Source organism: Sciurus vulgaris (assembly GCF_902686455.1).
Source record: "Sciurus vulgaris genome assembly, chromosome: 17".
NCBI classification, from domain to species: Eukaryota; Metazoa; Chordata; class Mammalia; order Rodentia; family Sciuridae; genus Sciurus; species Sciurus vulgaris.
The window spans coordinates 13,749,201-13,772,730 of NC_136478.1; the positions used below are offsets into that span (position 1 = coordinate 13,749,201).

The window sequence follows — 23,530 nt, forward strand, 5'->3', positions numbered from 1 at the left end:
TGATGACACATAATGGGGGATGGGAGGGGGGCAAGAATGGAGGAAGGAGGGACTGTATAGAGGGAAAAGAGGGATGGGGGGGAGGGAAAAATAACAATGAATCAAACACCATTACCCTATATAAATGTATGATTACACAAATGGTATGCCTTTACTTCATGTACAAACAAACAACATGTATCCCATTTGTTTACAATAAAAATAAATTAAAAAAAAATCACAAGAAAAAAATGAAAGAGCCGTTTGGTTTAGTAATTTTAGTGGCATTTCTTTCCTTTATTTTTTTATTAAAAATTTTTTTACAGACACATTTTGAGTCATTGTACACAAATGGGATACAACTTTTCATTTCTATGGTTGTACACAATGTAGATTCACACCATGTAATCATACATATATACAGGGTAATACCATCTTTTTCATTCTGTTTTTCCCATTTCCACCCCTTCCCACCCCTTTTTCCTCTACACCACCCAAAGTTCTTTCATTCTAGAGAACAGGTATACTGAGTGGTGGGAACATGGAAAATGAGGGGTTAATTCTACAGACTGAACCAGGTATGGTGGCACATACTTGTAATCCCAGTGACTGAAGGCTGAGGTGTTAAGTTCGAGGCCAGCTGGGCAATTAAGCAGAATCACTGTTTCAAAAAAGGGGGAGGTGAGCGTGTAGCTCGATGGTAAAGCAACCCTAGGTGCAATGCTTGGTACCAAAAAACAGTTCTACAGAGTGAGCCTGTGTGCTAACTCAACATGGTTTTTTGTTTTTGTTTTTTGTTGTTGTTACTGGGGATTGAACCCAGGGGTGCTTAACCAGTGAGCCACATCCCCAGCCCTTTTTTATTTACTCAGGGTCTCGCTGAGTTGCTTACAGCCTTGCTAAGTTACTGGGACTGGCTTTGGACTAGTCATCCTCAGCTTCTTGAGCTGCTGGGATTACAGGTGAGCTCCTGGCCAACATATTTTTAAAGAAACAACTTACACAAAATAAGTTCTGCTCTGACTTAAGATAATAGCTAGGGATGTAGCTCACTGGTTGTTTTAGTCAGCTCTTTTGCTGCCGTGACTAAATTATCTGACCAGCACAATTATAGAGGAGGAAAGGTTTATTGTAGGGCTCAGTTTCAGAGGTCTTAGTCCATAGAAGACCGGCTCCATTCCTCAGGGCTTAAGGTGAAGCTGAACATCATGGCAAGAGAGGGTGGTAGAGGGAAGCAGAGGGAAACTCCACTGGCTAAATACAAATATATATATATATATTCCAAAGCCATGCCCCAATTTCCACCTCCTCTAGCCACACCCTATCTGCTTCCAGCTGCCACTCAGTTAATCTCATCAGGGATGAATTCACTGATTAGGTTAAGACTCAAAACCCAATCATTTTTCCTCTCAACCTTTTGTCTCACACATGAGCTTTTGTGGGGTACCTCACATCCAAACCATAACACTAAGGAAATTAATAAATGTCGCTAGCAATTTGGACATGGTTAAGGTTTTGCCTGTCTCAGGAAGTGGCTCACATCCAAGCCATAACAGTGGTAAAGCACCCCTGGTTTCTATCCCCAGTCCAAAGAAAAAAAAAGGATCATTGGTGCATAACCCATAACAGTATACTATTCACAGGGCTGAGGAGTGTTTGCCCAAGACTCCTCCTTTGGTAAGAGAGATAGATTGCCCTGATCAGAGGCTGGAGAGCTCAGTAGCCTCAAGGTCTGTGAAATCAGGTTCCAGATAAAATTGACTGGAGTGGGCCAGGATGATCAAATTTGCTTTTAGGGTCTTTGGCATATTGTTTAATTTTATTGTCATTATAAATCTTCACCCCTCTGGGTTTCACTTAGACATGGGAATTTAGAAATCCATTAAAATTTGACCATCATTCAGGAGTTAGGAAGTGGTGCTTGGCGTCAAACCCTCTGGAAACTTCCCTTAACCCCAATAAAAACTGGGATGCAAGGGAGTTGTCAATGATCTTTTCTAGACAATCCAGTCTCTCCCTTGGGGGAGTGTCTTTTCCTCCTTCTGTCTTCTAATAAACTTAACTGTACTTTAACTACACCACATATCTTGCTTCTCTTGTAAAACACAGTAGCCAAGAACACACCACAATCTCTGCTAAAAAAATTGCCTTATGGAGCCATGTGTGGTGGTGAGTGCCTGCAACCCCAGTGAGTCCCAGCAACTCAGGAGGCTGATGCAGGAGATTGAGAGTTCAAAGCCAGCATTTGAGGCCCTAAGCTCCAGACACCATTTCTTATTTATTTATTTATTTTTTTTATTTTTTAGTTGTCAGTGGATTTTTATTTTATTTATTTTTATGCAGTGCTGAGAATCGAAATCAGTTCCTCACACATGGGAGGCAAACCCTCTACCGCTGCTACAACCCCACCATTTATTTCATTATGGCATTGACTACAGTTATTATTTTAGTTAGCCAATGTGTAATTTCTGTGAGTATACACTCTTGAGGGGAGTATCCCTGCCCATTTTTCCTTACCAGTGTATCCAGTGCCTGTTACAGTACAATAGGCATTCAGTAAGTAATTGTTAAAGGGGGTAAAAAATGTACATTGTTAAGTGTGTGCCACCATAGTCACAGCAACTGGGGAGGCTGAGGCAGGATTGCAAGTTTAAAGCCAGCCTCAGCAAATTAGCTATACCCTGTCTCAAAATAAAAACGAAGAAAAGGGCTGGGGATGTGGCTCAGTGGTAAAGTACCCCTGGTTTCTTCAATATCCAGTACCCTGCCCCCTCCCCCCAAAAAATTCTTTCGACCTCAAATGATATATTAGTGTGCGATAAAGATGGTTTACTTGGGTTTTGATTTCAGATGCACTTAGTCTTATTCTTAGCTCTGCCACTAGTTGCTGGATGATCTTGGGCAAATGCCTGTGAGTAGTGTTTACTCTTTTTCTCCCATCTATCTCTGGTTATTAATGCCTTCAGAACAAGGGTACTCTGTGGCTCTAGCTAGCCCCAGAAACTGCTACAATGCTTGGCATAAATGTTGAATTTTGGTTTTGAAGTTACTATTGGGAGAGGTATGTTGCAGCATAAACCTGGTATCCCATGCTTCAGCAATATTGAATATATAGCTCTCAGAAAGTTCCTCCTTCTCTGGTGTAAGGAATCCCATGAAAACCACGCCGGACACGGGAAATCATATAAGGGAATTTATTAAGCAAACAAAGTGTCTCCCTGCAGGGTAAGAGAGAAAAGGAGAGGAAAAGAGAAAGGGTGTGCGCTAGAGAGAGTGGAAAGCGAGGAGGAGAAAGAAAGCAAGTCAGGGGGAGAAAAGATGGCAGGGTAGCTACTGTGAAGCAGATGAATTCTGCCGGGCTAACGGGACCAATAACAGAGAAAGATACTTGGAAGCTGACTGATGAACCAATAGCTAGCTAGGATGTTCTCAGACTGACAGTAGTTGGGAGGCGGGGAAAATGCCTGCAACGAAAAGGGCAGGGGAGCAACTTTGTACATTACATTTTCTGTTTTTATAAGAAAATCTTTTGTTCTCTAGTTCTTTCCTGCCTAAGTGACTAGGGCAGGTTTTGCAGGTGAGATGTAAAAAGTCCATTCTTCCAGGGGCAGTGTTCATCTTCCAGACTTCCAGAGGCAGATGACTTTCATGGACTTCCTTTCCTCGATTTAACTGATCCCCAATTTCTACACTAACTGCCTGTACCCAATTCTGGCTTAACGCCTTTACTGCTTTAGGGAAAGGGGGTGATGACCGATCTGGCTTCTTCCAGCTGGAAGGGGGCAGTGTGGGGCAAGCAGTTTGGAGTTCCCTTTTTAGAAATCGGGTTAATCGAGAGGTCCATGGTAGAAGTCTGGTTGGGGAAGAGCAGGTTGTAAAGGCATCTGGTGGTGGGTGCTTCTATGAGAAAAGAACAAAAAGACATGAGTACCGAAACGAGATTAATACAATATAAATTTTGAAGAATCTGTAACATGCCAATGAATATCATAAAGATGACAGAGTCAATAATTCCTCACCAGGGGGTATTAGAACTGAGTTGTTCCCATAACAAGGCCTAGCAAAGGCTGGAGAGGACAAGGCCTTTATTTGGAACTTTAACATTGTCTAGGTTATCAGGAATGTAAACACAACATTTAGTAGAGATACTAGCAAACATAGATTAAGCCTACTTGTGTCTGTAGGCCTTAAACTGACTAAAACTTCTCACTCTGGCAGTTTCTCTTGATAGTTATCAGGCACATTTGCCTAAGAATCTCTTTTGTAGCTTTTAGTCTTTATTCTAGTGGGCTAACACAAGTGTACATCTTAAGTTACATTTAAGTATTATTTCTTTTAAATGCCCAAGAATGGCTATATTTTGTTTTTAACTGTTTTGCTAGGTGTTTAAGATCATGCTGGTCAAAGTGACCTGTTCCTGTCTGTTAGAGTCAGCTGCGTTCCCACAGGGGTCACTCATAGAGAACTTAAGAGCAACTTCATAGCTCCATTAGTGCCATTGGTTAGGCAGGGTCTCCTTGATGAGGTGGCTTCCCTTGAAAGCACCAGGGATGTCTCCCTTTTTCCTTGACCCTCCTCTGCAGCAGGTGCGCACTGAGTGGCTTTTCCTCTAGTGGCCTCATCAAGACAGGAGGTTGATCAGGAGGTTGTGTGACTGAGAGTTGCAAAGCTCCTTAGAGAAGTCCTCTTGTTTCCTGGGTTCAGGCTGACTTTGAGGGCAAGACCCAAATATGGACTTTTCTTGACCTCTGTATTTAATCTCAATCTCTTAAGTTTGATCTTAACCATCAAGCAAGCCAGTCTCACCAGTCATAAAGTAAGAGTACTGGGCTTTAACTTCAAATGTCTATAACTTTATAGTTATTTACCCCTTTTTATCTAATTGGGGTCTACATTATCTGTCCTATAGGTGATGGCTTACTATTCCAAGTTAATTTACAGTGTTCGCTCTTGAAGCAGTACTTCTTGCAAAATATTGATCAGGCAACACTTAGAGTTTACAAGGAAAATACAAAATGGAATCACAAACAGTAAAACATTCAGTTTGTGCAATTAGCTATCTTGAATTTTGGCTGAGTTATTCATTATAACCCCTGTTTGAGATCATAGTAATCTTTACAACAAACATCAAACTTTTTTTTTTTTTTTTTTTTTTTTGTGGTACTAGGGATTGAACCCAGGGCCTTGTGCTTGCGAGGAACATCAAAATTTTGAACACAATTTTAAATGAGTTAAAGTCTGGCTTACCTTGGAGCCATTCTAATGTGCAGCAGGGTTGTGAGGCAGAGCCTTATCTCAGGTAAGGTGGGGCTTTTCCTAAAGCTAATTTTTTCCTCTTTTGCCATTACTAGCGTGACCAAATTCTCAAGTTCAGTGAGGGGCAAAGGAGTATTAGAAAATAAATGTTCATAAACACAGATTTTGAAGATTAAGCTGAGATCAGATGGAACTCTGTTCTCTGATGGAAATGCAGATCTAAAGAGTTATGTCAGCAATCTTTATATATGTATGTAAGCATTATTCTTTGTTTTTAGGAAAGTTACAGAGACTAGAACATTAACATAACTTGTTTCAGAGCTGCAAAGTGCAATATTAGGAGCTCTGTGTAGCTCTCAAGGAAGTCCACTGTCCAAAGTCATGAGGTCAGAGACCCCAATGTCAATCACTGTTGTCCCATTTTTTGCTACTGTGCATTACACTCTTTCTTAAATGTTATTTTAAGAAATTTACATATATTGACTCTTGAGTATATGAACATTAGTTAACACAATTTAACATATCTAAAACATGAATTAAAAGCTGAGAGAGCTTTTAACTGTCCTTTTGTGTGGCAAAGTGGCAAAATGCTTTCATGTTTAACCTTTAAACAAATCAGGCTTTCAGTAAGTTTTAGAAATACGTTTAACAAATTTTACATATACCCTATTGATGATAGGTCCTATAATGGAACATTAAATGATAGGTATACCATTATAGACAAGTTTAATTTGGAGAATAGCAGCTCAATAAATTTTCTGCTTTAAAGGCTTGTACACCTGGAAAATGACACATTTAATATACAAAGAATAAGGTTAAGTATGTTACTCCATGGAATAACTTTGTAAATTAATTAGATGTCTCTAACAAACACATTTGAGTAATTCCATACATGTCGACTAATTCATCTTATTGTAAAAAAAAAAAAAACAAGATATCAGACAAGTGTACCAATAGTATTTGCTGTCTCTTTCCTGTGGAAGAAAAGTCCTAGAAAAATTGATGTTAGACATTTTATAAACATCAACATTTAATGAGTTTGACCACCTAGAGACTTGTGAGTTAATTTTAAAGACATTTTGCTTCTATTAGTTTACCCAATTTAAATTGAAATTTTTAAATCATGTGAATTAAAAGTATTTGGATCCATTTTTAAAATTTTAATTTTTATGCGTGCTTATATTTAACACAAAAGTAAAGGCCTTGTAATGTTTATCTCCATTGCAATGTAACAGATGTTCAAAAATAACCCTAGAGTTGGATAAAAAGAACTTATCAAAAATCATTAACCTAGGTATGTAGGATCAAAATTGTGAGCTCAAAAATATAGCATTTAAGAAAAACAAAACTCCTAGAAGAAAAATGATAATGGCCATTAAAAAATGAGAAGAGAAGAGATGAAAGGGAGAGAAAAAGTATTCTGAGTTGCAGCCCAGGAGAAATTTAAAATGGACACTTTTTTCCTTGGGTTTGAGACTGGTTTCCCACTGAGCATTCTAGTTTTCTCCATTTACATTTCAGTGTAACTCTTGACTGAGATCTGGATCTGAAAGGGGCTAAAATGTTCTAGCAGAAACTTGATGCCTAGGGCATTTTAACCCTTTTTCCTGGTTAGTAATCAATTAGGTTTGAATGCAGAAAATTGTGAAACATTATCTCCCACTACTTAATGGGGAATGGGGCTGCTATGTCATACTCCTTACTGGGACATGCCACTGATGGTTGGGCTGGTTACTCCCTCCACACTGGCGTATGTGGGACCTCATGGCAGGAGGACTAGGTGGACTGGGCCAGGGAATGGAAGCAGAAATAGCTGAGTTGAAGTTGGAGGAGGAAGAGGGATTAAGAGGAGGAGAAGGAGGAGGTGTTTGAGTTTGCAGGAAGAGCCAAGAAGCAAGAAGGAAGAGACTTGAAGATAAGGAATCCCTTTCCATTTGCCTGCTCACTCACGGAAGCTGTGTGCCATTACACAAACGAATTTTGATGACTTTAAGCCGGGGGTCAGGCAAAGGGTTCCCAGGGTTGAATCTGCCAGATTGGAGGACCCAGGTCCCATGGTGGAGACTGATACAGCCGAGTCTGTGGCCAGGGTGTACGTGGCCATTTTAGATTGATTATCTAAAGGGTACTGTGGCCAAATATAAACCAGGAGTCAGGCGAGGGGTTCCCAGGGTTGAATCTGCCAGATTGGAGGACCCAGATTCCATGGTGGGGACTGATACAGCTGAGTCTGTGCCCCAGTGTCCTGAGGCCACAGAGTAGTCGACTGGAGACAGAAGACAGCATATAGATGGTGTTGTCACACAAACATCAATGGGGGGCCAGGCAAAAGCAGAGAAGAGTTGAGGACCTGATATCAGGGTTTTTGAGTGCGAGTGCGCAAGTGCAAGATGAGCCTCAACCCTGAGAGAGAATCTCCACCATAAAATCAGGAATCCACCCGGCAGATAAGACTGACTATAGGGGCCAGCCATAACTATAAAAGTTGTGGCTGGGGGTACCCCTACCCCTCAGCCACCTCGAGAGCCCCAGACACTCGACGGTCGCTTCTCAGGTCAGCAGAGGTGTGTTTGTTCTAGAGTGGGGACCCGTCTAAGGGAACTTACCAATCTGAAGTCCGGTGCTGCATGCAAAAAGCTGAGCGTCTGGGCGAATGGAAGGTGGGGCTGTGTCCGGGGGGCACTGGGGCTCAGATGGGGTTCCACTCACTTAAGAGCAGTGGAAGATCCCATCTGAGTAACAGCACCAATGTAAGGGATCCCACGGAAACCATGCCGGACACAGGAAATCACATAAGGGAGTTTATTAAGCAAACAAAGTGTCTCCCTGCAGGATAAGAGAGAAAAGGAGAGGAAAAGAGAAAGGAAAGAGAAAGGGTGCGCGCTAGAGAGAGTGGAAAGTGAGGAGGAGAAAGAAAGCAAGTCGGGGAGAGAAAAGCAAGAGAGAAAAGATAGCAGGGTAGCTACCGTGAAGCAGTTGCATTCTGCCAGGCTAACGGGACCAATAACGGAGAAGGATACTTGCAAGTCTACTGTGAACCAGTAGCTAGCTAGGATGTTCACAGACTGACAGTAGTTGGGAGGCGGGGAAAATGCCTGCAACAGAAAGGGCGGGGGAGCAACTTTGTACGTTACATCTGGTACCTAGGATTTTACATGCATTGTTCCCTCTTCTTGGAATATTCACACTGTCCTTACAGATATCTTGTTTGTCTTTCAGGACTTTGTTTTGGCTTTGCCTTCTCCTGGAAAGCTTTTCATAACCTAAGCATGTTAGGTCATTTCTCTAGAATAGGTACTATTGACATTTTTGGCAGATAACTTTTTTTGTTGTAGAGACACAGTCCTTTTCATTGTAATTTGTTTAATAGCATCCCAGGCCTCTACCTGCTAGCTGCCAGTAGCAAGAAACAATTCAGTTGCAGATGAATCAAAATGTCTCCAGTCATTGCTGGATGTCCTTTAGGGTACAAAATTGCTCCCAATTGAGAAATTTTAGAATTTTAGTCCTTATGAAACAGCATTGTAATTGCTGGATTTTCTTAGCTTCTCCCTTCTTTCCCCCAGTATAATACCAGTTACGCTTGAAGATGGGAACTATACCTTATTTTTACTTTTTATGTTTAGCACCTCGCCAGAATCAGTAAATATTTACTGAAGAGACTGAACATAATTCATCATAGTGAATTAGAGATACTTTGTAACATACAAGCCCTCCTTTACACTGGGACTTGAGTTAATTATTAAATGTAGTGTAAAGGCTTCTGGAGACAGTTTCACAATGAGAAATACATCTGTCTTCTATTAGTGGTTTTTGTACAAATAGATAAGTACTATTCCTAGCATTCTTATATTTGATCTCTCGACTTATCTGTTCTTCAGTTACTTTGTTAGACCCAGCTTTTGTTTGGAGATTACATGTTTTGAAGTTTGAGTATAGAATTAAAAGTGAGAAAAATAGCAATCGTGTTGTCTTGAAATGGCATGCCCAGTAGTCAGTGTACAGTGGTCCACCTGACATCTTATGAGTGTGTGGCAGGGATGGTTTTATTGACTGTAACTCTGCTGTTTAATTAAATTCTTGGTAAATATTCTTTTGTTGTGGAATTTCGAAGTGCACATTTTTTTGTCTTGAATTTTGTTTGTTGTTGTTAGTTGTTGATAGACCTTTATTTTATTTACTTATTTATATGTGGTGGTGAGAATTGAACCCAGTGCCTCACAGATGCTAGGCAAGTGCTCTACCACTGAGCCACAACCCCAGCCCTGTCTTGGACTTTTGACCCTTTGTATAACTATACATTAGTGGATATTAAGGACATTTCAGTGATATTTTGGGCACAGCTTTTTCCCAAAGACTGAGATTTAGTAGCAGGATTTGAGGAATTAGGAAGAGAATATCTAGTAGCAGGCTTTGAGGATTTAGGAAGAGATTCTCTTTGAATTTGGGGCCTAAGTTTGATAATCTTTGCTGATTACCACCCGTGGGTGCTGGTGTTTAGGGGAGAAGCAGGTGGCCTTCCTGCTTCCTTGTCTTTTTATGACCCCATTCCCATGCACTACCTAGATACTCATTTTATGTGTCACTGGTTCTTTCAGCTCTGCCCTTAAAATAGATTTCAAATCCAATTGCTTCTGTTACTGCCACTGCTTACTGCTTGGTTTCAAGTTATTAATATCTCTTCCTGGACTATAGTATATTCATTGATCCCCTGCTCTCAATATTATCCTCTTTTAATCAGTTTTCTCCATAACAATCAAAGTGATGTGTAAAAATGTCATTTAGATCATGTCATTTCCTGTATTAGAAAAACACTCTGGGGGTTCAAGATGTAGCTCAATGATAGAGCATATGCTTAGCACTTGTGAAGCCCTGGGTTTAGTCCATAAAACCAAAAAGAAAAAAGAAACTCTCTGGTTTAGTGTGTCAAATATTCCATCTCTAAGTGGCGTTAGTTCCGGAACTAATTTTGATTCAAAATAGTTACTGTGATGCTTCTTTTTCCAGGAGGAACGGTACAGCATGCTGGGCTCTGGATTTAAAGCTGAGCGTTTACGAGTCAATTTGAGATTAGTCATAAATCGTCTTAAACTACTGGAGAAAAAAAAAAGTGAGTAGTACATGCTTGCCTTACCTTTACTTTCCCAGAATACAACTCCAGGTGTCAGTACACTGGTACTGAGTCTTTCTGGCCAGTATTATGAAATCTCCGGTGGCTCATCTTTTAAGCTTTAGCCATATCTATGCCTTTTGTGACTAGTTAGACTGAATCACTTGGTTGCAGGGAAGGGATGTACAGTAGACTCTTCATGTTCATGGTTTCAGAGCCTTGGATTCCACATTTGTGGATTCAGCCAACTGCAGATCAGAATTTTTCAAAGGAAAAAATTACATCTATAACTAACATGTATAGACCTTCTTTCCTGTCATTTCTCCATAAACAATACATTATAGCAACTATTAACAGCATTTACATTGCATTAGGGATTATAATAATCTAGAGAAAACTTAAAGCATATAGGAGGATGTGCATAGGTTATATGCAAATATACCATTTTATATAATGAACCTGAGCATCCTTGGATTTTGGTATCCATGGGGTGTTCTGAAACCAGTTCCCTTTGGATACTGAGGGAGAACTGTACTCTATTGGAATGGAATAGGTAATGTGAATCCTGAGTTGGAAATGTCAGGGTGTGCTGTATTCTTACCTACACAGTAGCAAATTCTAGAGGAGTTAAGGTAGAAGTAGATGAGGTGGGATTAGATTTGCTAAGGGAGTATGAACTAGGATATAGTGGAAACACCCAGTTCTCTGTTGGGGAAAATGTCTGCTTATAGTCCAGTTGCCAGTGCATTACTATTGTGTGACTGCAGTGGGATTTGTACCTTAGCGGAACTGGCCCAGAAAGCAAGGAAGGAGATTGCTGACTATCTGGCTGCTGGGAAAGATGAGAGAGCTCGGATCCGTGTGGAGCACATTATCCGGGAAGACTACCTCGTGGAGGCCATGGAGATCCTGGAGCTGTACTGTGACCTGCTGCTGGCTCGGTTTGGCCTCATCCAGTCTATGAAGTAAGATTCTTCCATTCATAGACTAAATCACCTCTGGAATTTGAGATTGAAGTAATATTGGTCTCTTTCTTCATGTACATGAATAGGCTGGCACTAGTCAGCTATTTCATATATCCAAAGATCTTTTCTTATTATTCACTTGAAGGTATGATTTAAATGTAGGTAACTTATAAAATAAAGATACTGAAATTGAGAGGTTTAAGTTTTGGCCCATCCATTTCCTGATGTTGTGACATTGGTGTTTCCCCAAAAGTAAAATTAGGTAATGAAATGGCCAGAAGTCTAGTTATTAGGAGAATTCAGTGAGATTCATAAAGTAACCTTGAAGGCTAACAAGTTTATCATATAAAGGCTAAGGGTTTTTTTGCTCTTAAAAAATACGAAATTATATTAACTTTTTCCTCAATTAGGGAGCTAGATTCTGGTTTGGCCGAATCTGTGTCTACACTGATCTGGGCTGCTCCTCGACTCCAGTCAGAAGTGGCTGAGTTGAAAATAGTGAGTACAACCAGTTTGTGTTTTCTGTAGTTTTTCATATTGTGAAAAACGTTGGTTAGCATGCCAGTAATCCCAGCTACTTGGGAGGCTGAGGCAGGAGAATTGCAAGTTTGAGGCCAGCCTGGGAATTTACCAAGACCCTGTCTTAAATTTTTAAAAAAGAAAAAGAAAGAGGGTCTGGGAGTGTAGATTAATGGTAGAGTACACACCTAGTATGTGCAAGGTCCTGGGTTCAGTTTCCAATACTACGGAAAAAAAAAAAAAAAAGAGAGAGGCTGGTTAACAGAAGTCACTTAAGTCACTTCTGCTTATTTGACCAGGCATTTTTTTACCCTTGCTTCTTTTGAAACAGGCTTTGTAAAATTGTTTCTCTTTTTCAGGCCTATGTCATAGGGTAGAACATTGTCTTGCAAGTTTGAGTAAGATTTTTAAGGAACAAAGTTCTGTGTACCTTCAGTTTTGTCTTATTTTTGTTATAATGTTTTTTAATCTTACACAAATAGAAAAAGGTTTGTGTGTGTTTTCTTTTTATGTGCTCGAGATTGAACCCAGGGCATGAGGCATGCCAGGCAAATACTCTATCACTGAACTACACCCCCAGCCCCTAGAAAAGTTCTTATATGCCTGTAAACCAGTAAAGTTAAAATGAAATTGACATAAGATAACAGAACTTTTGGTTCACTCATTAATCCATAAATAGTCTTTGAACATATATTATAAGCTAAGCAAGCATTGGGGATAACTGTAGTGAGCAAAATATGACACCAGCCGTGTGTGTGTGCGCGCGCGCTGGGGATCAACTCAGGGCCTTTGTGTTACCCTGAGCAAGCACTCTACCACTGAGCTACATTTCCAGCCCAACAGCCATACTTTTTTTTTTTTTTTTTGCGGTCCTGGGGATTGAACCCAGGGCCTTGTGCTTGCGAGGCAAGCACTCTACCAACTGAGCTATCTCCCTAGCCCACAGCCATACTCTTGTAGCATAGAATCTAATGCATGAGACAGATTAACCAAAAAATTGTTTATCAAAACATGGAAAAAGTAGTAACTGCTAGGATATAAATTCAGTTGAGTTATTTTCTGTTCTCTGCACTTTGGCCTTTTTATTTATTTCTTAGGATATTATCTGAATCTTATCACCCAACCAATCTGTTGAGATTTCTCTATCTTCTATGTTTTTTTCACTTCTATGTTTTTTTTAGGAGTTTTAATACTCTGAATATTTCTGTAGTTTTTGTTTTGTTTCGTGGTTACAATGTCTTCTAACTCTTTAAAGATAGCTAAATATACATATAGCCCCACCCCCATTGGTACTGGGGATGAAACCCAGGGACACTCTACTACCAAGCTACACCCCCATCCCTTTTTTATTTTTTGAGAGAGGGTCTAAATCGTAGAGACTGGCCTCATATTGTGATCCTCCTGCTTCGGATTTTTGAGTTGCTGGATTACAGGTGTGTGCCACCATGCCTAGCCTAAGGATATTGATTATACTTTCTTTAACTTCTTTTTATCATGTTTGTTTCCTTCAAGTTTAAGTTTCTTGATTTACTGTATTTTGCAGTTGAGGCTTTTTTTGAAAGGGAATGGGTCGTAGTGGGGATTGAACCTAGGAGCATTCTACCTCTGACCTACATCCCCAGCCCTTTTTTTTTTTTTTTTGTTTCCTTTAATTTTATTTTGGGACAGATTCTTGCTAAATTGCTGAGGCTGGCCTCAGACTTGTGATCTCCCTACCTTAGCCTCTCAAATTCTTTGGATTACAGATGTGCCCACTGTGCTTGGCTGGAGGCTATGTGTTTTTTCTATCCTGGGAATTGAACCCCTTGCTTAGTGCATACAGAACAATTCATCTCCAGGCTTTCCCCACCTTCTGCCACCCCACTTTTTAAAAATGTTTTTCATTTTGAGATAGGGTCTCACTAAGTTGCCCACACTGGCCTTAAACTTGGGATCTTCATGCTTCTGCCTCCTGAGTAACTGGTGTTATAGGATGCACCCCATGCCTGGCATGATTTTTACGTATTTTTCACATACCTACTTTGACTTTCTTTACTCAATTCACCATTCCATCTGAGCAACCAATATGTTTTGTTCAAAAGCTACATGAGAGCTTTAAAGTTCTCCAGTAGCTTTCTGTTTTGTCTTTGATAGAAACAAAATGGCATTTTAAAAAAATAACTTCATTTTATTTATTTTTTATGTGGTGTTGACAATTAAACCCAGTTTCTCACACATGCTAGGCAAGCGCTCTACCACTGAGCCACAACTCCAGCCTTAAACTGCATGATTGTGACCTATGTGACCCTGCATTGTCTTGCTCCCAGCTGACTTCCTTACTTCATTTCTTAACTTACTCAATTTGGACTCAGTAGGAGAATCTCACTGGCTTTATTTCAGTCTTGAGTATTAGCCATGTTCTATCAACAGGAGGACTCTGCACATCCTTTTTTCATTTCCTAGAATACTCTTTCTTCCTTTCTTAACTTTTGATTTTAACCAAAAAATACATAGCCTCCAGCCAACTTTTGGTTTTCCCTCCTTAACCCATGTTTGGTTAGTAAAACATCACATCTTTGTCCAGCCTCACCTGACTTTTCTGATTGGATCTGAATCTCCTGTTAGAAGGTGGTGATAGATAGTGTACTTTGCCTCAATAGCACTTCCACAGCTACAGTTGTACCTTTGTGTGATTATTTGATTGACTGTAAGACTATAAAAAATATGAACAGTGTCTGTTTTTTGTTCACCACTGTATTTATAGTGCATATCATAATACTTAGTGTTTGGCACTTGGTTACTGCTCACTGGATGGATGGATAAACTAATTCATGTGTACTTAAGCCATTGCAGACCTCGGTTTTTTGGAAATCTTGTTTGGAAACATGTTTACTGTTGATAGAGGGAAACTTGAAGCAGTTTATAGGAGTAGATTGGTTTTTATTTCATCATATTTTTTCTCTACAGGTTGCTGATCAGCTCTGTGCCAAGTATAGCAAGGAATATGGCAAGTTATGTAGGACCAACCAGATTGGAACCGTGAATGACAGGGTAATGAACATACTTGGTAAATGTGAAGCAATGCGTGTGTGATGGGATCAAGTTATTTTATTACCTGTAGTTACTCTGGTGGTACCACTGCGTGGCTGAGTTAGTAGAGGTTGCACATTTCATAGTGAGGATATGAAGGAAGCCTGTGCAGCTGGCAGTGTAGTCTGCTTCTTCCTCCTATCCAGCAACTGATTATGATGCCCTCTGTCATTCTTGATCTAACCCCTCTTCCCCACCTTTTGTGCCCCTTGTGAGTTGTGAAGGTAGGGTGTGAGGTTGAAAGAAGGGTTGGATGAATTGAAATGTGGAAGGTGAGTAGTGTTAAGATTTTTTGGTGTTTGGGTAATGTAAACAGATAATTGAAACACGTGTCCTGTAGTGTGCCTTGTGATTCTGAAAATAATCATTTATTGATTCTTTTTTAATTTTACCCATAAAATGAGAGAAATTAAGTGTGACAGATTAGGATTAGGTTGATTTGTTATAGATGCTCCTTAACCCTGGGAATTCTGCTTACAGCTAATGCACAAACTGAGTGTGGAAGCCCCACCCAAAATCCTGGTGGAGAGATACCTTATTGAAATAGCCAAGAATTACAATGTACCCTATGAACCTGACTCTGTGGTCATGGTAAGTTTATCCCAGAGTGCAGTGAACATGAGTCTCTAGATATGACTTTCTTTGGGGGGGGGGGGGGTGTTCTTTGTACTAACTAAAGTTGGGGTGAGTTTAAGCCTTTGTTTTGTTAGTTGCATTTTGCATAACAGCTGCCCGCATAACTCCCAAGATTCTTAAGGATCAGATTAGATAAATGACTTTGATAGCACTTTGAAAAAGACACAAACCTTGATACAAATGTAAAATGGCTTTTTAGTGAACTTGAAGGAATTGAGAACCCCCCTGTAGATAGCAAAAAAATACCTAAGACCTAAATAGTTCATTTATTGTGCCCATCATGTGCCAGATAGTATACAGAAAGCTGAGAATACAATACAAAGATGTATAAAAACAAGTTCTTTGTCCTGAAAGGCTTACAGTAGAGGAAGGTGAACATGCAAATAATCATTCAGCTATGCCACTGGCTGGAGAAACCTCAGTGGTGGGATCAGGTCACTGGAGTAGATAATGTGACCCAGTTCTACACACCAGTCTGTTGGCAAAATGTCTCCTTTTGGGTTATTTGAAATACATAATTTTTCATTGAAAATAATCATTCAGCAGTTAAGGTCAGAGGGATGAGGTAGAACCTCTCGTGTGCTGCTTCGACATCTCCATCTTCCCACACATAATTGAAGCATTTATTCCCCTAACTTTCAAGAGTATTGATGAGTGGTAGCTCTCACAGCCAGGTGTTCCTTCAGAGATGGCCCTCCACTGGAAAGAGCAGTCTTACCTAAGTCTTTCCTGAGGGTAGCCTATACCCTGATCAGTAAAGGAGCTTATTCTTCCATTCAGGGACACACCTTTGCAGGTTCCTCTCAGCTTCAGGGCTCCCTTGGGAGTTGATTGAGGCCTTTGTTGAGACTTCATTGCAGCCTAGCCCCATTCCCCTGTAGTTGCTTTGATCCCAAGAGCACCCTGCAGCACCCTTCATGCTGATGTACATGTCAGTTTCCTGGTGAACCTGCCCTTGGAAATAATGACTTTCTTTTTCTCAGGCAGAAGCTCCTCCTGGGGTAGAGACAGATCTCATTGATGTTGGGTTCACAGATGATGTGAAGAAAGGTGGCCCTGGAAGAGGAGGAGGTGGTGGCGGGTTCACAGCACCTGTTGGTGGACCTGATGGAACAGTGCCAATGCCCATGCCCATGCCTATGCCCATGCCCATGCCCATGCCATCTCCAAACACTCCCTTCTCGTATCCACTGCCTAAGGGACCTGTGAGTATGCGTATATAGTATGGATATAGGAATTGTTGGTTGTCAGTAGCATTTAGCCCTTAGAACATTTGGTATTGACTTAATGATCTTACTGTAGAAAAAACATTGGGATTCAGAGAAAGTCTTGGTTCAGCTTAGGTAGCAGAGTGAAAAAATCTAGAGAGGTAGTGCTTAAAATCTATTTCATGTTGGCCTACTACTTTTGGGATCGGTTACAGTTATGCTAGTAGCTTTTTCCAAAAATGAATAACAACTATTACCAGGCAGACAACCTCCAGTTGTAGACAAGAAGATAGGTAATTAGTAGTGAAGTCTAATTATAATTTTCCCTTGTAGGCAGACATTGAAGTATTTGATTTAGTTATTTGAAGGATATTCTTTGTCTATAGCTCTTTAAAAAGCTGGAATTGTTCTGACTGCATGTGATCCTTTTGAGCATTTTGTGGGGGAGGGGATCTTGTACATATATATTTTCATTCAATGTGAGTACATCCATATACACTAGTACATGCTTATTCATACATACATAAATATGTATTCTGCCATTCTCATACACAAACCACAAAAAATTACCAAAATCAAGGGCATTGTCTCTGATATTGCCTTTCTCCTCTTACAGTCAGATTTCAATGGATTGCCTGTGGGGACTTATCAGGCCTTTCCCAATATTCATCCACCTCAGATACCAGCAACTCCCCCATCATACGAATCTGTAAGTGCCTGAGCCTCTTTTATAAGCAACAGGAGAGTGAATCCCATGGACAGAACAGAGTAATGACCACAGGGAAGGCAAAGTTTTGATCAACTATCCTAATGTTGGCATGGCTCCTGCTTTGGAATTTGTGTTGCTTTAAAACTATCTTGGAAATGGGGAATGGTGGTGGTGGCATTGGTGGGAATGCTTTGTTGGTGGAAGCCAGGAATCGGGAAAGCGCTACAGTTCTCTTAGAAAGTGGTAGTGTGCTAGTCAGAGAATCATATCAAGCTGCTGTAGCCTTGGTGTTAGATTATTAGTTTTGAAAGTTCTCAACACTCATGTGAGGAAATAACTACCAGGATATTTTTTTGGGGCGAGGGTTCCAGGGATTAAACCCAGGGGCGACTAACCACTGAGCCACATCCTCAGCCTTTTTTGGTATTTTATTTAGAGACAGGTTCTTGCTGAGTTGCTTAAGGCTTTGCTAAATTGCTGAGGCTGGCTTTGAACTTGTGATCCTCCTGCCTCAGCCTCCCAAGCCACTGGGATTATAGGCATATGCCACTGTGCCCAGCAACTAGAATTTTCTTAATTAGAGGTGTCTATTTAGTAAATTTCAGCCTATACCATTGATTTCACATTTTGGAAGGGCTGGGGATATAGCTCAAAGTGAAAGTAAAGTGCTTGCCTTACAAGCACAAGGCCTTGGGTTCAAATCCCCAGCACGGAAAAAAAAAAAAAAAAAGATTTCACATTTTGTTCTAATAGTTAAAACTTGAATAAATAGCAAATGTGGTAATGATGCCTAGAACAGCAGGTTGTAACAACTTTGCTTCAGAATTAGGTCTGTTTTCTTAGTACATACCATTTGAGACTTGTCTATCTGATGCTTCACTGAGAAGACAAATTTGTATGGCATTTGCTATGGAGATTGTTCATCTAGAAGCTCTCTGTTCCTGAGCTTGCTTATTCTTGCCTTTGGTTTTTTTTTTTTTTTTTTTGTTTGTTTGTTTGTTTGTTTGTTTTGCGGTACTGGGGATCGAACTCAGGGCCGTATGCTTGCAAGGCAAGCACTCTACCAGCTGAGCTATCTCCCCAGCCCTTGCCTTTGGTTTTTATTTCCAGCTTGTATGGTCTACCTTGGGTCTGAGTTTTCCTCATGCTTCAGTCTTAGATAGCGTACAGTTGTTTCTAAGAATGAGGTAGAAGATTATCATCATTATTTGAGGACTTTGTTCTTAGTATATTTGGGAATTTAGTCCTTTTTCTTTGCTTAGAAAGTGAAAAAAGAGGTCATGGTGTGGAAAGAATTTTCTTTTTTGTTCTCTTAGGAGTTCAGAGTTAAAGCTGGTGTGTACCTGATTGAAAGAAGTGTAGGAAGTAGAGGGGCAGTTTCTTTGGAGCAGGTTCTGTTGCTTTTGGTGAGCAGCTGAGCGTTTGGAAAACATGGGCTGGCACCAGTACCAGTACTTCTTCTTCAGGGATTCTATAGCTCTTTTGCCTCTGGTAACAATCTTTGTGTTGCAGGTCGATGACAGTAATACTGACAAGAATGTTTCTTCTGCACAGATAGCTGGTGAGTATGAATCATACCCTTTAAGGCTCAGTGCTAACCCTGCACTGTTTGCTCTTTTTTCCTCTGTCAGAGACTATTGGCAAGCTATGGCATTCTACCCACAGACCGTCTTCTGTACCAAATGTAGTATGGTTAACACAGAATTCAGGATTTCTTGCTTTGAAAGATAAAATATTTTCCCCAGCCCAAAAGAATCTCCTATTTCCTGTTTCTGTCAGTGGTATCATTATTCTTTTCCACTTACTCTAATTTTTTCATCATCTAGTTTTTCATTTATCCTTAAGTTCTTTATTGTGTTATTGTTATTTTAGTTTCCAGTATTCTTGGAAATATCAAAATGATGTATTTTTTTTTTTAAATACAGTATTGAAAAGACATTAGAGAGGGTAGAATAGGCACAAATCACAAGGTATAGCTCAGTGAATTTTCACAAAGCAGGCATATTTTTTTAACTTTATACTCAAAAAATACATAGTTGGGTGAGGTGGCACATGCTTGTAAAATAGCAAGACCTTGTCTGAAAACGAAGGGCTCAGTGTTAGCGTACTTGCTTAGCATGTGTGAAGCCCTTGGTTCAATCCCCTATATGGGGGCAGAGGGGTGGACAAAAGTCACCAGAAACCTAGGATGGTTAAAATTAGAGACATTGGGCTGGGATGTAGCTCAGTGGCAAAGCGTCTGCCTCAAATTCGCAAAACCCTGGGTTTGACCCCCTGTTCCAAAAAAATAAAAAAAGATTAGAGACATTTATTTTATTGAGGTATAGTTTACATTAGAAAACATAGACTTTGTCATTTGATGAGTTTTTGTGTATGCCACCCACCACCCCAATTAAGATAGATAGGTTTTCCCTCACCCCTGTAAGGTCCCTGTGTTCCTTTCCACTTAACTCCACCATTCCTCCCAGAGATTTAGTTTTGCCTGTTCTAGAACTTATATAAATAGAATCATGTGGTAGGCAGATGAGAGCATGATTTTAATATAAAATACAAAGTGGAAGACTAGAAATACAGAAGACATGAACTAATATGGGTATTAACATTCCATGTAAAATTTTTTCTTCCTAAATCTTAAGTAGTACTTACAGAAGCAGTATTTGGTCCAATACTACTAATACCAGTTCTTGAGCATGTCATAGCAGCTGAGCTTTGTGAAAAGGGACAGTCTGTTAGATGAATGATCTATGGATCTGGCCTCAAGGTACCACATTTTGACTTCCCTTACATGTTTTTCTCACTATAGGAAAGTAAAACAGGTAGGATTCAACTCTAATTAGAAAATGTAGATGTTAATTGTTGTGAGAATTGTTATTGACTTTTAGAATTAAATGTTAGTTTTTTTTAAACTGGAGTTTTCTTCTGTGTTTTCATCTTTCCTCTGTCAAATAGAATCTGAGCCATTGCTTTGGTGTTTGTAACGTTGTGCTACTTACCTTAATTTAATTAGGGCCTGGACCCAAGCAGGAAGCCTCTGCAAAGCCCCCTTCCAGACCTGTGGATAACTATGACAACTTTGTACTGCCAGAGTTACCATCTGTGCCAGACACACTGCCAACTGCATCTGCTGGTGCCAGCACCTCAGCATCTGAAGACATTGACTTTGATGATCTTTCCCGGAGATTTGAAGAACTAAAAAAGAAGACATAGGTCTCTTAAACCAGGCAGCCTCCAGGTTCTGGAAGTTGAGACTGAGCGATTTCTCCTTGTAACAAAGAATCTCCATGAAATTCCGTTTCATCTTTTAACCATCACTGAGCACACTCTTCCCTGGGGCTCTCTTCCTGCTCTACCAAATTCTGTTGCTTTCCAGTTCTCTGTTGAGCCTAAAACACTAACAACTGGAGACTGAGGCCAGCATACTGGCTTCTGGCAGCTGTGCCTGTTTCCTGTCAGAGGGATCCCAGATTCTCTCCCACAGTCCTTCCCCAGGAGAGTGAGAAGATAAAGCATTGTGAGGAAAGCCACTGGAGATGGCTGGACTGTGGAGGAGAGCACCTCACGAAGTGTCTCAGATTCTCTTGTGGTTCCAGACTTGGAAACAACTCCCTCTGTACAGGGGGATTGTGCTGAGAATCAAGGCCACAGTGTGTTTCTCACTCTCATATGTAAGTAGGAGAGAGAAAAAATGATTCAGGAAACCATGGTAATGGTTCCTGGAAGTTGGGCTGTCTCCTTGACATGTACGCTACTCTTTGCTGCAGGGCACTGTTCCACCTGGATCCAGTTGCAAAGTTGATTTCAAAAAAGTTAAAGGCCTCGCTTAGTTCTACTGGATTCTCAGGGAGCCCTCTGTGGCCTTTTTGCTTTATTTTGAGTGCTGTTTCCCCCTTTTTACCAGAGGACAGCACAATAGACATTTGTTTTTTCCTGGTAGCATGTTATTAGCAGAGGGAGGACAGGTCACATATTGGGCAGAAGTTGCTGTTCAAGCCGAGGGTGGGCTTCCAGCTGCCTTAATAGAAGTACTCAAGTCTCTTGGGTAGTGAGCTGGAAGGCCTACAGAAGAAGGGTACCTGTTTTCATTTGAAAACTTTATGGTTAAGGGACTCTTTAAAAACTGATCTCACATTTTTAGTGCCCATGTGACTATATTTCACTACTTTTCTGGGTGGATGAGATTCGTTTATTGTAACTTATGTGCTCCTTTGTCCCCTAAGGCCATCCTTCCCCACAGGGTTGGCTTTGAGATTAAAGATAGGATTTTTGCTTCTGTGTAGCAAAGCTGTACATAATCTGTTTCAAGCAACTTTCTTTAATGTTTTTGATTTGTGTTTCATAGCTTGGTAGCTGCTAATAAAATTAGAAGATCCCGTGTCCTGCTTTCTCCATTGTTGATTAAATGAAATATGAATTTGGATTTTAGTGAAAAATATTTAAGCAGACAGCCTACATTGGGACACAAGCCAGACCTGGCCTTCAGTCTTTGGTTCCCTTAGTAATGCAGACCCCAGAGCCATTCAGCAGGGCTCATTTCCGTCTCTGTGTTTAAACCCAGATAGGATTTGTGTATTTGCTTGATTATTCCTCTGTGGCATTACCTCTCATAATTTTATCTTTATTTTTAGTAATTTGCAGTGAGTTCACATGGACTCATTCATTTCCCATAATCTTCCTGGGGCATAGGTGGCAAGTGTTCTGTTACTTCCTGCACATCTGTAACCATACAAATAATATTCTAGAAGTTAATAAGCCAAAATGAACTGTCTTCATCTGTTACCTTCTTAAGTACCCATTGTCATGACTGTTTCTCAAATGAGCAAATTCGAGGGTTTCTGTGGCAACATATCTGTCAGTAACAGCTTCTGAGTATTTAAATACAAAAGGAGAAGGGTGAGAAAATTGACATTGTTGCTGATGTTAGAGTTAAAAAAAAAAAAAGTGCCAAAGCTACAAAAAACAAAACAGTAAATAAATATAGAGTAAACAGTAAAGGTGCTATTTCTTCAATGATTTACTGTTAAGTACTGTAGTGTTTCTGTTTTAATAGTTAAGGCCAACTACTTAGGAGACAGTGGCTATAGAACTGTCTCCTAAATAGAGCTATTGTGTCTGGCAAATTGGGTTTCCTAGGCAGAACTGTTGAGATTACTAAAGGGAATGTGCTGATCCTCTGTATTATCTGTCTTTAATCTTAAAAGCAGTGACAGTAAATCTTTTCCAGTGATGTAAAATAATTTATTTTTCATTTACTGAGCCAGAGTTACCTACCTTAAGGGACTTTATTTTCCCAAAGCCCTGAGAATGGTAAAAACAAAAAAGTTAATAACTTGAGTATCATCTAGATGACACTGGTGAATTAGAAAGGAACCCAGGACTACATGTAAATAGTGACCTGGGAAGACACTTTGGGGCCAGGTGTGGTGGCCTGGGAGACTGAAAAGGGAGAATTACAAGTCAGAAGCCAGCCTCTGCAAATTCATGAGGCCCTGCCTCAAAAAAAGGAGGGGGGGAGGGGGGTGTGGCCCAGTGATAAAGTACCCTTGGGTTCAATCCTCATTGCCTCCCACCACCAAAAAATGTAACATTTTGGTTGACTGAGAGTTCAGTTTTTACTTCACAAATGTGGGCTCATGTCTGAGATATTCATGAGTAAAAATTAATGAAAACCAGGGAGAGGGGCAAAAAGATTAAAAAGGAAAATAAGTGCACATGAGACAAGAAGGTATGACTGATTCTGAGGATATTAAAATAATTTTTGACCTCACAGCTTTTATAAGAGGAAAATAGGTGAGTTGTAGTGGAATTGTAAATGATTCAAATTCCATGTGAGTTTTGGCAGTTCTACATCTAAACAGGGAAGCCTCAAGGATTTTCACATTTACATGGAAAGAATGCATGCCAGAAGTGATCAGGAAAACTGCCTTGCTGAGAAGCTTCTCTGTGGAAGCATTCCAATTAAAGGTTAGTCACGGGCTGGGGTTATGGCTTGCCTGGCATGTCTGATCCACTGGGTTCGATCTTCAGCACCACAAAAAAATAAATAGAGCTATTGTGTCTGTCTACAACTAAAAAAAGCTTA

At 40.2% G+C, this 23,530-nt stretch overlaps 1 protein-coding gene across 1 annotated transcript in view; it reads left to right on the forward strand.

Annotated features, from left to right (window-relative positions):
* IST1 (IST1 factor associated with ESCRT-III) overlaps positions 1-21,825 on the forward strand; it is a 33,105-nt gene extending 11,280 nt beyond the window's left edge. The window contains exons 2-10 of the mRNA XM_079117252.1: positions 10,243-10,345; positions 11,130-11,310; positions 11,721-11,808; positions 14,776-14,859; positions 15,379-15,489; positions 16,518-16,739; positions 17,359-17,451; positions 18,964-19,012; positions 20,459-21,825. Coding sequence (XP_078973378.1) covers positions 10,258-10,345; positions 11,130-11,310; positions 11,721-11,808; positions 14,776-14,859; positions 15,379-15,489; positions 16,518-16,739; positions 17,359-17,451; positions 18,964-19,012; positions 20,459-20,658 — 1,116 coding nt within the window. The 5' untranslated portion in view covers positions 10,243-10,257 and the 3' untranslated portion in view covers positions 20,659-21,825. The remainder of the gene's footprint in view (positions 1-10,242; positions 10,346-11,129; positions 11,311-11,720; positions 11,809-14,775; positions 14,860-15,378; positions 15,490-16,517; positions 16,740-17,358; positions 17,452-18,963; positions 19,013-20,458) is intronic.
* Positions 21,826-23,530: the final 1,705 nt, after the last annotated feature.